Below are 14,285 nucleotides of genomic sequence, written 5' to 3'. Positions count from 1 at the left end.
CATGCCACTTGCGGTCGATAGGCCTCTCGCTTCCGACCAAGACACGACATTCTTTACAACTCATTGGAGCCTGTATGTTGTCTCAATCATTCCACATCGTTACCTCGCGAACAGAAGACCCCAAGAAGGAGAGAAGCAGAAAAAATAAAAAAATAAAAAAAAGATTTAGCGGTCACCAGACTAGCAAGGTCCCGACAAGTCTTCAGACGACTACGAAGTATCCGTACGGGATCAAGGGCACCAGACAATCAGAGAAATAATTAGGCACTCGAGCCAAACTAAGCCACCCTGTTCTACCTCAGCTAGGGACCAAGGCACGAGTCCACCTGTGTTGGTGTACGGGCGAGGCGTTTACCAACAAAGGCCGCGTTTCTTTGAGCGTCTCTCTTGTTGGCTTAGTCGTTTGGCATAGATCCTGGGGCAGAAATACTCCCATATCACACACACATCCACCGTATATCGTCATGTCCGCGCTTATTTTGAGAATCCGGATCATCCAACTTCAGAGAGCATCGTGAACAACCGACGAGCGGCAACGACATCTGGGAGCACTCAAGAGTCGAGAATAAAAGTGCCATACATAAAATTGCTATTTACGATGTGCAACTCAAGCACGCTATCGGCCCTGGCCAGCAATGGGTCTGGGCTCTGGGACGAAGGACGAGGGTAATGGGTTACTGGGATGGATCCATGGGCTCCGCCCACCCCTCCCCCAGTGACCTTTCCCCGCCGCACCGGCGCCTTATGGACACGTCCATCGCTCGGGAGGCCGACCATCGCTCGCCCATTGCCAAAGGACGACCACGGGCCATGCTCTATGCTCCTTGTTCCTGGCGCCCGTCCGCTGCGCTCACGGTCATGTCCACTTGCACCTCCCACCACCTGAGAGGTACATGCCAGCGTACCTTGGCCCGGTTGCACACTGTGGGTCACGGGGAAGGGGACAAGAAAGGAGTGGAGGTGGAAAGATACCTACAGTACAGCAGAGACGGCGATGCAGAGAGAAAGAGGGAGAGACGGAGAGAGAGGGTCAGCCAGCCAGTCAGTCCCCTTCCCTCGTCCATGAACCCAGCCGCGCACCTCACCCTCACTTCCAACGCCAAAGTCTACACCCCCTTTCCCTCTCTCAGCACACACCCAGCCCCACCCATCCTCTCTTCTTTCTCTCTCCTCTGCCGCTTTCTCCTTCTTTCCCGCCCAGCGTCGTCGCTCTCTGCGCTCTGCGAGTTCAAGGTGTGAGGGGGAGTGTCGTGAGTGTGTGAGTCTGGTCCTCCTGCTGCGGTACGGTCTTCTGCCCCTCCCCTCCCTCCTCCTTCTGGCTCCTTCATCCTAGCGACCTGGTGGTGCAATACGACCAATGAAGGCTAATGCTCGTCCCCGACCAGCGCTTCTCTTCCATTTCTTTCTGGCAACTTGTTGGAAAGGGCCGTCTGGACTGTTTCGCCCATTGCTGGACTTTTTGGATCCTCTTCCAAACGTACTCTGTCTCGAGCCCACAACTTTTTCTCTCTCACTTCAGCTACACCTCGATTCAAAGCACAGCATTCAAGCGGAAGGGTAAAGAGAGAGAAAAAAGTTGAATCCGGCCTGGACCTCGACAGCCCTGTTGATCATCAGTCGACTAACCCCAAGGCATCCTGACCGTTCAAACACCACCACCACCACTACACTCACCACATGCTGTCGGCTGGTCCAGCTCGGAGCTACTAGGTACACCCGCCCACAGACACACCCCTGCCGAATTGCTGCTCCTCCCCAAAATAATATTATTTCTCGCCCGGAGGCTTGTCTTTGCGACTCACTTTCTACCTGTCCATCTGCCTACCACCGTCGAACAACAACACACGATACCGCCGCGTCTACGAATCACTTCACTTTCACAATACTCTAGCCAGGGACAAAGTGTTCGACACTCGTTGTCGAACCTGTTTAGCATCGGTAGTTGGCAATGGCCTCTTCAAAGGTATGCCCGGAATCGGGATTCCAACCCATGCCCTGCCCTGCTTAGCTCGCTCCCAACACGCATCTCAACCCAGTCTTGCTGATCACTTCGTCCTCGTTCAGGAAATGCAGCAGACCACAAGGCCATTGAACCAACACCGTCCCTCTCTATCAACTGCTTCCTCTTCCGGCCTTACCACGCGACAATCCCACTCTCGCACCAACTCCCATTCCATCCTCAGCGGCGCTCTCAATGCCAACCACCGTGTGACTCGCCGCAAGTCCATGACAAACACCGCCGCGAACGCGGCGGCCATGGCAGCGGCAATCAAGGAAGTGAGCGGCGACAAAGTCACGCCCATTGCCGTCAGCTCTCGTAGGAACACTGCCTCGAAGAGTGCTGCAGCCCGCGCCGCCATCATCGGGAGTCTTCCCTCGCCTCCAGCGAGTCTGCCGACGCACAAATTTCACTTGGACGGAAAGACAGAGATCCACGAGAGCGCCATTGAGGATGACCCAGTTAACGGGTCAGCCGACGAAGGCGATGATAATGCTCAAAAGGCTCGTATTCGGCGCGCCAGCGATGGTCAGCCTCTCGTAAAGGAGGGCAGGAAGTTCAACCGCATCGAGCTCAAGTGCGAGACGTGCGGAAAGGGATACAAGCACAGCAGTTGCCTGACCAAGCATTTGTTCGTTTCCCTTCCCCTTTCTCAATTCCCTCATTCCATCCCAAACCTTGTTGCGTGGGTTTCGAGAATTGCATGCTGGGTTCCCAATATCAGAACTAGTCGAGCAGTTTGTTGACTCATTTCTGATCAGGTGGGAACACACTCCCGAATGGTCCCTGACATCCAAGCTGCTTATTTCTAAGCATCAGCAAGTCCAGCTCCTTGAGGCTGCCTCTGTCTTGTTGACCATGAACCACAAGGAGGAGGGTGGTGATGCGGCGACGCCCCCGGATTCCGCCAAGGATTTCCCTAGTGACCAAGAAGAGTCGACTTCTCCCGCTGCTTCTGGATATTCAGACGAGCGACACAGCTCTGCCGACACCACCCCGCCTCCTCAATTGGAGGGATTTTCGTCGTCGGATCGTTCGTTCGCGAAGCGGTACGGGTCCGGAAGCGGATTCGGTCGTTCATACCAGTCTGCGCCGTCCATCAACCCTCTCGTGACAGGCAGCATGCCCCGTGGAACAGGATTTTCTTCACACTTCCGTCAAACCAGCCAGGATCAACGACCGCCGTCGTCAGGGAGAAATGCCACCGGACAAGAAGATCAGGATTTGGCAGCCGCTGTGGAACTTCTTAGTTGCAGCTTCAACAGCAACAACGGAAGAACAGTGCAGCTTCCAGCAGACGCTCCTCCTGTGCCCCCGCTACCGGCGCAATATCTCGACCAGGCGGCATCCTTCTCGAGTGCTGGGTTCAGCGCAGGTTTCAGCGCTGGATTCCTCAACAGCTTCCCTAGCAGGCAGCCAGAGAGCTTCACACGAGGCGAGGTCCGCGGCTCCGATGTCAAGATGGAAGACAGCGATAGCGTGATGGACGACGATGACTTTGACCGCCGATCTCGATCCCGAAGCGACGAAGATGACGACGGCGTCTTCGGACGTATGGAGGAATAGCGAAACTCCGTTCCACGATTGATGCCGACGATATCTGAGGAGATGAGTACATAACGAAGAGGGAAAATGAGGGGAGGATGTGTTTCTTTTGTACCACCATATACTAAACCCTGTAAATGAGGTGGTTCTGTCTCCGCCGCCGATCTCTCAGCACCAAGGAGTGGAGGGCCCGGTCTTGCATCATGATCTGGCCCAGCAAGGCAGGTCGATAGGATGGGATCGAGATTGCAACTCCACGAGGTTAAAGTGAGAGACGGAGAGGGCGTCGAGCGAATGCCCAAAGCTGTCACGCTGATGGTTCTGACGAGACAAACGAGTGCGATGCCCCAAGATTGGCCGCGACGCTCAGTGTTCGGTATGGAACCAGCATAACGAAATGAAATGAAAAAGATTAAAAAGTTCAAGAAAAAGATCCTGGTTGATTTTCGCCGGTGGTGACCTGTGTGACCTCTTGTCTGGATGAATAAGAGAACTCTTGATCGCGACGAGGCACTCGGGCTTGGAGCGTGGCTAATGTTTACCAACGATGATGGCTGAAGTGACGAGGCAAGCTGGATGGTGGTTGGTGTGTTGGAACGCCAGCAGCAACCTTAAACCAGGCACACCCGGAGCTTCGCTCCCGAAAGGCGAAGATTTGCATGTGAGCTCATCAAGCTTTGAAGATCACACAGACAAGACAGACACCAAGCAAAGCAGACGGGGAGGCAAAGATAAGGTAAGGCCAATTTTTGACAAGAGTACAGATGGCATCCTCCTTCCCAAGGCTTGGAAAGCTTTGGGGGTCGGAGGTTCGCATGTATTAAATATTTCTAGAGCGGAAGGGGATGATGGAGAAACTTTATTCGAAAAGAAGAAAATGAAAACAAAGAGAGGGAAAGAAGAGGGAAAAACCGATGGAGGAAAAAAGTCTGCAATTACGGATCATGGACGGAGCCAGTAGAAAATATCTATCCTTGGGAGCCCGCTCACAGTGGAGTTTTCCCGCTTCGCTGGGCGGGCTGCTGAGGCACGGCGGCGGTTGTTTGGTGGCCGGCGGTGTGGGGAAGGAAGGTATAGACCGCAGTAGGACTCGAGAGTTGAGAGAAGGAGGACCCGTTGCTGGCTCTTTCCGGTTGGGTTTTGCCCACTATTGGACCACACAGCTTACCTCACCACCTTCCGCGAGCTGCTGTTACCCCAGCGACGTCACCTTTACCCGTCCGGACAGCTTCCTTCTCCACTCGGCATCATAGGTAGGCCACTGTCCACAATCCACAGCAGCTGCCCTGGGCGGAAAAAACGTACAGGTCTCACTTTTTCTTTCCTCTTTGCCCTCGTTGATCTCATCGTGTCGCAAACCGCACATCGCAAACGGCTGCTGCTGCTCATTTCTCCCACAGCCTCACTACCTTCTTTTTTCTCGCTCTACCCCTCTCTTACGTCTGCAGCGCGCATCGCCAATCCCGAATTCGAGGTTCTTCGCTACGAACGTGACACGTTGTCTCTTCAATCAATACTCACACGCGCAAGCACAGTATACCCAAGATGCCCACGTTAAGACGCAGAAGAGAGGCATCGCGCCCCGTCGAGGAGCCCGAGGTCGACGAAACGACGTCCAACGCGATCGAACCCATCGCAAGCCACCTCGAGAGGCTCGATACCGCGCCTGACGGCACAATCGAAGCTCTAGCTGTTGTCAACGACGCGACACAGGTAGCGGAAGCAAAAGAGATAGAGGCACTCCAAATTAGCGAGAGAGATCGCGATCACCAGCACCCGCGGAAGCAGCGATCGCACCTCCCGAAAGCGCTGCAGTTCCCGCTTGTTACGGTGTTGAGCTTCAGCATCTCAAGTCTGTGCTACAGCTTTCTCAGCGAGTGGAGCCGTGGAGAGCTGGCGGGGATTTCAAAGAGCTTGGACACCTGGGGCGAGGTTGCAACTTTGGCTGGATGGCGCATGTGAGTTACCTTGGGAATCACAGAGATGATCTTCCTGGGAGGATCGCTCGAGGACCGGGCAGGAAAAGGTATCTTTGCTGACAATCGCGATCTCGTGTAGATTCGAGCTTGCCCTTGGCTGGTTCGGCAATTTCGATAGCTACGATCTCGCTGCGCTCAACCTGCTCGCGCATGGTCCGCCGGTACGTTCTGCTCCGACGAGGAATGATGATGACGCCAGGCTTGGGACAGTCAACTGTGCAGCTTTTGCTAACACGCATTTTGCGTCAAGGTCTACCTTATCGCTACCTTCTACAACATCAGCACCGCCACCGCCATCTCGGCTCTGGGCATTGAGATGCTGTCTACCTTCCTGCCCTTCCAACTCCTGAGGCCTTTGTCGGGCGCGCATGCCGGCGCTAAGAACGTCGCCAACCGCGAGATTCTCACCGACATCCCGATTCAGATCTACACCACTATCCTGTCGGCAGCCATTTACAGCCTCACCCTGTTTACTGCTTACAAGACTTACCTGCCCACCACCCTCGTGGTCTACTTCCAAGGGCTGCCGAGCCTTGCGCCCGCCTACACCACCAACTTCCTGGCTACGTTGCCCGTGACAGTTGCATTTGGCGTTGCGGCAAAGTCCTTCATCTTCACGCCCTTTGTCGCGACTGGCGAGACTTCCGAAGACGAGAAGCTGGCCGAATTCGACCCTGCGACGGCCACGCTTGGCGAAACTCTGGCGTGGAACATTTGGGGCTACACGACGCGGGCGAAGGTGGTCATCCTGCGAACCGCGGTCGCCATGATCGTCACGGGTGTCAACACCTACCTGCAGACTTTCATGACCGTCAACGGCGTCGAGTCGTATGGTGCGACTGCTTACTCCGGCGCCTGGGTCGCCGCGGCATTCTTCACCGGTATCGGTCTTGCATTCGTCGGTGGTGGAGACTCATGAGCGGGGATTGGGGGATGTATACCTTGCTTTGCCTCGTGACCAAGGCAAATTCTACCTTGGCGAGGCGGACAGCAGATGCTGACTGTCTAAGAAGAGGAGTTTTGGGGCTTTTCGAGGCCAAGGGTGGTCTCTCTCTTTTTTGTGTTGCTATTCGGGGAACTTTGCGCAGCTTTGGAAAGGAAGGGGAAGTTGCTTGCTTGGAGGGGCGATGATGCACATCAAAAGGTTGTTGCTGAAGCTGCCTTGCCCAGTGATCCATCCAAGTCGATGTATACCAATCTTTTCTTGCGTCGTCTCTTTTCTTTGTCTATGTCTCGAGTAGTGTATACATCGCGTTTGGTCTTCCTGTTCTTCGTGCGTCTTATCTGTCTGGCAGCTTCGTATTAGCCCGTGACACTGAAGTTACCCGGGCCGAGACTTTTGTCAAGACAACATATCGCAAGCCAATATCGCAGGGAGGTTTGGGCCGAGAATCAGTGACGTGATGATTTTCGCAATTGTTCAATTTTGCCTAAATATGGCATGCATACGTTCTACACTCGTGACCCTAGTACACCACACTTTGAACAAGGAAGAAACCCCGCGTTCCTTCCCCCCCTTGCCAGAAAGTCAGCCTCGCCTGGACAATAGAGTCGAGGGACTAGTCCCAATCAATCGGCTTCGTGCAGGAAGCTAGCGGAATTTGTTTCGTTTGGTTGTCTTGGATTATTTGGGACGAATACAGGGGAGAAGGGGAAGGAAGGGGAGAGAGAGGCTGTCTGATGTCTCTGGTGAGTGGCCAGGTCAGCCGACGTAGGGCTGAAAAGGTGGGGAGGTAGGAATGACGGAGGAGGTTTCGGTCAGGGGAAAAAAGCAGGATATTGGATTTTTTTTGGATTACCAATGCGGACTCGGTGAACCTGACGCTCAGGACTTGTTGAGCTGGGGATGTTTGAGCTTAGATTTGGTGCCTTTTGGTGATGTGATTCTCCAGCTTGATAGGGACTACCTTCTTGTTGTACCTATGCGCGGCTGATTGATGTTTTTTTACCCTGGAGCTGGGCAAGCCTGACAAGTGGGTGACGAGATAGAATACCAGTCAACAAAAGAATACAATACTTACTAGCCACGGCTTATTTATCATTCCCAGCTATCTTATTCTTCCTTCTTATCCTTTTTATCTATATTTCTGTTATTACTTATGTCTTTTATATATTCACCAGTGAATACCCTTCGAAAAGCACAGAAATAAGATCAGCAGGAAAAGAGCTAGGGTTCATGGAGCGGCGAACGACTGTGTTACCTACTTTGCTGGGCTACGGAACATACGGGGGGAGGACACGAGTTCCAGGACATGGCAACATTGACAATTGTAAAAGAGTTGACTTAAGTGAGGCGGACTAATAATATGCAAGCCTCGAGCAGAGCGCGGCGCAAGATGCAGGCGCAGGGGTTGTTGTACTCGTAGGTTGCAGTTGCAGGTCTAGATGCAGGCAGGGTGGATAATATGTAGAGGAGGATTTCCAGGTTCCTGGATTGAGGTGTTGGGTGTACCGTGTCACGGTATCGGTAATGGAAATTGACGTGCAATACCTTACTCCGTATCCCTCCCGCTCGGAGCTTGGGCTTGAAGACTCTCATCCCATGGACATCCATGACCATCTCTGTCTGGATTTTTCCTGATTGAGATGATTTGCGCTGGGGCTATGGGCTAGTTGGGTTTGGCGAACCATACCGAGAGGATTATCGACCAGGGTTTATGCCGCCTCTTGTTTTCCTTGGGATGCCTACCAAGATGGGATGGATCATGGGGTACGGAGTATTCGTTCCCAAGGCAGTTTTCGGTCACTTTTTCTTCTTGCTTTTTCTTTATCGGGGTGGAGGAGAGGGGGGGCGGCGCGGCGAGCAAACGGGTGACGGGCTTGCGGGATTCAAGTGAGACAGTGAGACATTGAATGAAGTCTTTGTTTTTTTCTTGCCTTTTTCCTCGACTACCTTGCGCTCGCCCGCGGCACATTGAATCTGCACGTAATGTGGAATTTTGTACGTGCCATTGAGGCTGCTGCTGCTGCTGCTGCTGCTGCTGCTGCCGCTGCACGCCGCGCCTAAGGTAAGGTAGATCAGGGCTTGCGGTCGGATTTGCTTTGTCGCCCGGACGCAGGGCGGCGGCGGCAGGGCGGCAGGATATCCATCAACTTTTTTTTGCCGTGCGTGTATTGTACCGTAGCATTGCGGCTGGAGCTGGAAGCTGGAAGCTGGCCAGCTGGGGCAAATAGGCAATGAATCACCGACATTGTTAGGCTGCCGCGCCAGGACGACGACGTCAAAAGAGATTTGGGAAATATTGCACCTACCTACCTACCTGACTAATATGCCGTGCGCACTTGAACGCGGCTGTTCGGGTCATGGGTGTGGGGGTTGGGCTTTTGGGATTGGGGGGGTGGTAACTCCGGGACTGGGGATTTACCGGGAAAACGACGATCAGTAGATCAGCTCTTGGAATTATATCACTTTTTGAGCAGGGGGTAGGTGGGAGACACGGGAGATGGAGTTTGCCGACCTATCCTATGTAGGGCGAAAAGGAGGAGGGAAGTGGGTGTTCAGGCACACCGCGGGGGAACATCGTCGTAGACAGACTCGTATCGTCCGCAATTTTGCTTCCTTGAGTGACGGTGGTGGACCGGGGGGGCAGGAACTCATACTTGCAGTTTTCCTTCAGCTTGTTCCGGTCGGACTCTTGATTGGGAAAGTGATGTTTCGATTTTTGTTCATGGAGCGAGCGGCTGAGGCTGGTCTCGTTTCTTTGCTTGTCTCCGGTGGGCAATTCTGCCCAGCGTGCCGGGCGGACGAAGCATGGTGGTGGTTGATCCAGTTGGAGAGGTAAGGTAGGTATGGAGAAGTCGGGGCAGCGTTTTGCTGTTCTGTCGATATATGATCTTCAACGGACCACCCATTTTTTCCGAGGAGTGTATATGGCATTTGGTATGTTACCGCCGAGCTTTTAGAGTTATTTTCACATATCCCCCTCAGTGGAGACCATTCACAGTCATCTTTTCGGGCTTTTTAGAGTCCCTTTTCACTGAGATATAAGACGGATCGATGGCTCCCAAGTCCAAGCAGTCGTCGAGGAAGGGCAAGGAAGCCGCTGCTGCTGCTACTACAGCCGCTCAATACGAATACTACGACGAGGTTTCTCCCGCTGGCACGACGGGTAGTTATTATGCCTCCTCGTCGACCACGGCTACGACCGGACCTAGTCCGCTGACGGAGTATGACGAGACGCCCGGTGCGGCACCGACGACAGCGGGGACGACTACGGCTGTCGTCCAGTCCAAGTCCATACGGAGCGAGGGCGAGATTGTGTTACAGGGCCCGCTCGAGGTCGCTGGTTCTGTGAAAGCTGGGGGGAACATCACGTTGAACGGGGACTTTGATGTGAGGGATAAGGTTGAGGCGTATGGCACGGTGGATGTCAATGGGAATTTGGTTTGTGAGTAAGTATATTTATCTTTCCTGAGAAACGAGCATGCGCAGAGATGGACCATTTGCTGATATCATGGTGTGAATAGTGGGAAGATAAAAGCATATGGTAATATTTCAGTGGTGGGGTACATGTCTATCGGGTAAGTTTTGTGTTGGGATATGCCGCAATACTCGAGAGAAGACGGCGCTGATACATGTAATGGCAGTGATAAGGTCAAGGGTTTCGGAAAGTTGAGGGTCATGGGAACGTGTGAGGTTAATGACCTCGAGATATATGGGAACACGACGATACACGGGTTCTTGTAAGTTAATCCATTTTTCTCCGAGAGGCGTAGGTTCTGATCTTGCGTTGTAGGAAATGCAAGAAAATGATCCTATATGGGTCCCTCACAATCGTGGGTCCAAATTCGGGCTACCACGTTGAAGAAGAAGAGAAGATTTGGGGAGCGATTATAAGTCGTGAAGAAGATACGAGTTGGTGAGGCTGTGAGATTTTACTCAGTCACAGAGATGAGCGAGAATGAGATCACTGCGAGGTCTTAGATGCCTCGAAACGGTGGTTCGGACGTCAGGGTGTAAGCTTGTCATTAGGCGTTTTATGAGACGGCGTTCGGTATTGGCGTTGACATGGAATGGCGGCATTGGTGGGAACACAGCTTGAGAGGCATTTTTTCTAATTATAGAAATGCAAATCCGGGATGGATTTTTTGATGATTAAACTTTTCTGCTCGTGCTTGCGCGCCAATGAAGACACCAGACTCCCTCTTGACCGTTGTGAAACCCTATTTTGACTTGTGGACCGTGGGGTAGAATCATGGCAAGAAAAAAACCTTCTCCTTGGCTTGTCTGGATCCCCTTGACTACTATTTCTATTCCTATTATTGATCTTTCTTCTCTTCTCTATTTATTCCATGAGTAATATATGTTAAAATGATAAGAAAGGGTAATGTAAGAGACAGCAGTAACGGGGCAAGAGGCGATGGAAAGTATGTTCGTATGTTGGGGCATTGGCTGGCATGTACACCCTCACATGGCCACAATGAGCGGCAAAAAACGAAATGAGACCGTATCGTGATAGGCGCTCAAGTAGACTGGCGATGCCAATGCCCTTGACGAGAAGATTTTCAGCCTCACAAAACTCGCTGGCATTGGCACGGTGATGTTCACGACTGGCCTTTGGGCTGATCCTGCTTCGTGTCGTAACTTGACTTCGCTAAGTCTACAATCTAATCCTCTGCCTCATTACTCATTCGTCCCAGGCGTTCCGCCAGCATCCCTTTTTGAGCTTCGATCACTTCTTCCAGGGTGACTTGCAGCGAGCCCGTATCTAGCTTCTTCTTTGTCCTGCCCGCCCGCTTGTAAGCGTTGCCTATGATGGTCTTGGCCAAAGTCTCAACATCTCGGCCACTGGCCCATCCCTTCGTCAGGCCAAGCTTCTTGAAAAGACGATAGACCGTCTCCAATTTGTCGTCATTTGCTCCTCTTGCTCCCATAATGTTGACCTTGAGCTTCGAGACCTCTTCTCTCAGATGCCTAAGACACGCGTGTGAGCTCATCGGCTGGAATACAATCTGTTCCGGGAATCTACTACGCAACCCAGGATTGACCTGAAGGAGAAAGTCCATCTCGACGGTATATCCTGCCAAGATTATAACCATGTTGTTTCTGTAGCGCACTTGGGTCATTGCATCGACTAGCTCGCCGATAGCCTCTACATGGAACTTGGAATCGTTGGCAAGTCGGTAGGCTTCGTCGATGAACAAGACCTTTCCGAGGCCAGTCTCGAGAGTGTTGAGGACTTTTGGTCCTGTTTCTCCCACGTGCTTTCCAACAAGATCACTGACCGAACAGGTCACAACCTCGTCCGTGGAAAGTAGGCCCATATCATAGTATAACCGCCCAACTTTTCGTGCGGTTGAAGTCTTACCAGTGCCTGGTGGCCCCTTGAAAATGAAGGACCAGGGGACGTGAGGTCTGGGGTCGATGTCGTAAAGCCGCATGCCAGCAACTAGGTGCTGATAGCCTTCAAATTGCTCAACGATCCTGTTGAACCCGACGAAGCCTTCAAAGAGCGTAGCGCGACTTTCTCCAGCTTGTGATTCTCGGTCCCAGTGCGGATCGATGTCGCTAGGCTCTATGACAACATCTACAGACCCTGATTCGCGGGATGCGGACGTGATTCGTGCGTTGATGCGGACCTTTGCCTGGTTGAGTAGATTCTCAACGTCGCCCGCGTTCCCAAACTTTGGGTTGATACGCATGCGGCTCAGGACTTGTCTAGACACTGCCGCAGCGTCCTTTGACATCTGGAGTCCACTTTTGTCTACTTCCAGATCCATGATCTGGCAAAGCTCATCCTCGCTGTAGGCGTCGAATCGCAAGGCAGTATCCTTGGGAAAGCGTCGCTGGAGCCCAGGGTTACTGTTGTTGAACAGTTGGCCCATTTCATGGTCGTAGCCAACCAGGATGATGCACCTGTCCTCTGGTTCGGCGGACACATTCGCGACGATAGTGTCAAGGACAGCGATGCGAAAGACGTCCGTCTTGTGGCCGGCATCCTGGGCTCCGGGATAGAGCATATGTGCATCATCAATGATCAGCACATTCCCTCGGGCTTCCTTCAAGACGTCCATTGTCTTCATCTCGGAATGCCCTATGTAGGCGCCGATCAAGTGGGATGGGTTTCGCAACATGATTTTCTTTCCAGAGACGAGACCGAGATCAATGAGGATCTGGCCGTAAAGCTGCGCAACCGTCGTTTTACCTACGCCAGGCGGTCCGAGAAACACTCGGTTAAGACCAATCTTGAGAGGTTCCATCCCTTGCAGCTCTCGGCGGTAGTTGATCTGGGCATAGTCGATGATGTCGCCGCATTCGCTCTTGACCTTTTCGAGCCCAATCATATCCTGAAGCTTTTTCCACGGCTCGTTGTCATTTCGCAGATCCTTCGGCTCAGTACCTAAAAGGTCCTCTGACTTGAGGACCTTTTTCTGGCCATTTATCGAGTCGGCAAGCTTATTGAGGTAGTCTCCGTCTTCCAGTTCTCGTCGTGGAAAATCTGCTGTTTGAGAGCCTCCAGTCGAATCATTACTGAGCCATCGAGCGTATTCTTTCTGCAGCCGGAGAGCTCGTCTCGTGCATGCCTTGTCCACTTCTTCCTTTAGGCGGTGAATGTTGGAAAACGATTTCGACTTTCGCTCTCGTGCCACTCGCTGCACCAAGGCACGAAGACTGCGATCTTCGAACCCGCCCTCAACCGACATGCCCCTTTTCTGTATTATACGCACAGCGAGCTGCTTGAGCTCCTCATCACTGTAGTCTACAAGACACAGTGGGCTCTGTAGTTCCTCCAAAGCCTTCTCGTTGCCTTCGCTGGAATCGAGAAGAGACTTGGTTCGCGTGGAGATGATTACAACAGAAACCAATGCAGTCTCGGCGAGGTCTTCCATGGTATCTGAACTCTGTGTATGGTATGAGAAGCGATCGTTCCAAGGGCTATATGAGCTGCTGTCGTCACTATCGGAAGAATCGTAGTATTCACTGTCTGACGAAGCCTGACTGAATTTTGGTTTGTCGTAGAACACAACCTGATGGTTGTCAGTAACCAGCAGCGCTTGGCCGTGGTCTTACTCACTGTCGGACGCTTGGGTGGTTTTGGGGATGACTTTCTATAACGAGGCCTATATGGTCTTCGCTTGGCGGTCGGCTTCTTGGAAAAGACCTGGCTATTCACGGCTCCTATAGAGAGGAGAAATTGTGCGTAGAGTTTTGCTATGGTTTTCTTGCCTATGCAAGGCAGTCAATGATATGTTCACTTCTCTAATTTCAAAGGACTTGCCTGTTCCGTCCTTCCCGTGAAGAACTAGATGAAGCCGCAACTTTGACAGGCCCGGGTCACTCTCCTTACTCTCCTTGACCCTGGCCTTGACGGCAAGAAAGTGAGCCTTCACATTCTCCAGACCAACTAGCGACATCAGTTGGTCAAGATGAGGGTTCTTCTCGTTGTCTTCTCTCTTCTGCCTCAGCCATTCCAGTCTAGATGGCGAATCGTCGTCAACGTCCTCTGGGTTCACTTCGCTAACCGCAGACTCTGCCCATGAGGATGCATCGTCGACGCTTTTTGAATGGTCATCACTTTCGGAGGAGCCATAGCTTTCGGAAGAGCTATCGCTACTGGAAGAGCCGTCGCTTCTGGAATAATTGTCGTATCTGCGATATATGTCGAATGGGGAACTCTTGCGTTTAGTGTTGGTGAATATCTTCTCAATGCCGTTAGGGAATTGCATAGACCTCCATGCTGCGCGCGACTTTTTGATGGACGCCTCGGATTTCTCTTCAGGATCAGGGCCTTCCACTGCCTTTGGTTTGGCATCGGCTGCGC

The 14,285-nt window shown here is 52.5% G+C and overlaps 4 protein-coding genes across 4 annotated transcripts; 3 read left to right on the top strand and 1 right to left on the bottom strand.

Moving 5' to 3' along the window:
* The first annotated feature begins 1,314 nt into the window (after positions 1-1,314).
* HER10_EVM0002346 (tat pathway signal sequence) lies at positions 1,315-4,601 on the top strand. Its single transcript, XM_035482890.1, has 2 exons — positions 1,315-2,630; positions 2,761-4,601. Exons 1-2 carry the CDS (start codon positions 1,966-1,968, stop codon positions 3,563-3,565), a joined length of 1,470 nt encoding a protein of 489 aa, XP_035335736.1. The 5' UTR covers positions 1,315-1,965; the 3' UTR covers positions 3,566-4,601.
* A 101-nt stretch (positions 4,602-4,702) lies between these two features.
* On the top strand, positions 4,703-6,797 carry HER10_EVM0003860 (uncharacterized protein). The gene is made up of 3 exons (XM_035473523.1): positions 4,703-5,502; positions 5,603-5,684; positions 5,774-6,797. Exons 1-3 carry the CDS (start codon positions 5,090-5,092, stop codon positions 6,440-6,442), a joined length of 1,164 nt encoding a protein of 387 aa, XP_035335872.1. The 5' UTR covers positions 4,703-5,089; the 3' UTR covers positions 6,443-6,797.
* Positions 6,798-9,520: 2,723 nt separating this feature from the next.
* Positions 9,521-10,386, top strand: HER10_EVM0001880 (uncharacterized protein; the record flags this gene model as incomplete). The annotated part of the gene is made up of 4 exons (XM_035471614.1): positions 9,521-9,915; positions 9,991-10,044; positions 10,111-10,206; positions 10,260-10,386. 4 exons carry the CDS (start codon positions 9,521-9,523, stop codon positions 10,384-10,386), a joined length of 672 nt encoding a protein of 223 aa, XP_035335695.1.
* A 744-nt stretch (positions 10,387-11,130) lies between these two features.
* Positions 11,131-14,190, bottom strand: HER10_EVM0000989 (stage V sporulation protein K; the record flags this gene model as incomplete). The annotated part of the gene is made up of 4 exons (XM_035470753.1): positions 11,131-12,977; positions 13,365-13,448; positions 13,547-13,690; positions 13,743-14,190. The coding sequence occupies 4 exons, from the start codon at positions 14,188-14,190 to the stop codon at positions 11,131-11,133; spliced, it is 2,523 nt and encodes an 840-aa protein (XP_035335615.1).
* Between the last annotated feature and the right edge of the window lie 95 nt (positions 14,191-14,285).

The sequence above is a fragment of the Colletotrichum scovillei genome (genome assembly GCF_011075155.1).
Source record: "Colletotrichum scovillei strain TJNH1 chromosome Unknown Contig00003, whole genome shotgun sequence".
NCBI classification, from domain to species: domain Eukaryota; kingdom Fungi; phylum Ascomycota; class Sordariomycetes; order Glomerellales; family Glomerellaceae; genus Colletotrichum; species Colletotrichum scovillei.
This window is presented reverse-complemented; position numbering and strand designations above follow the sequence as displayed.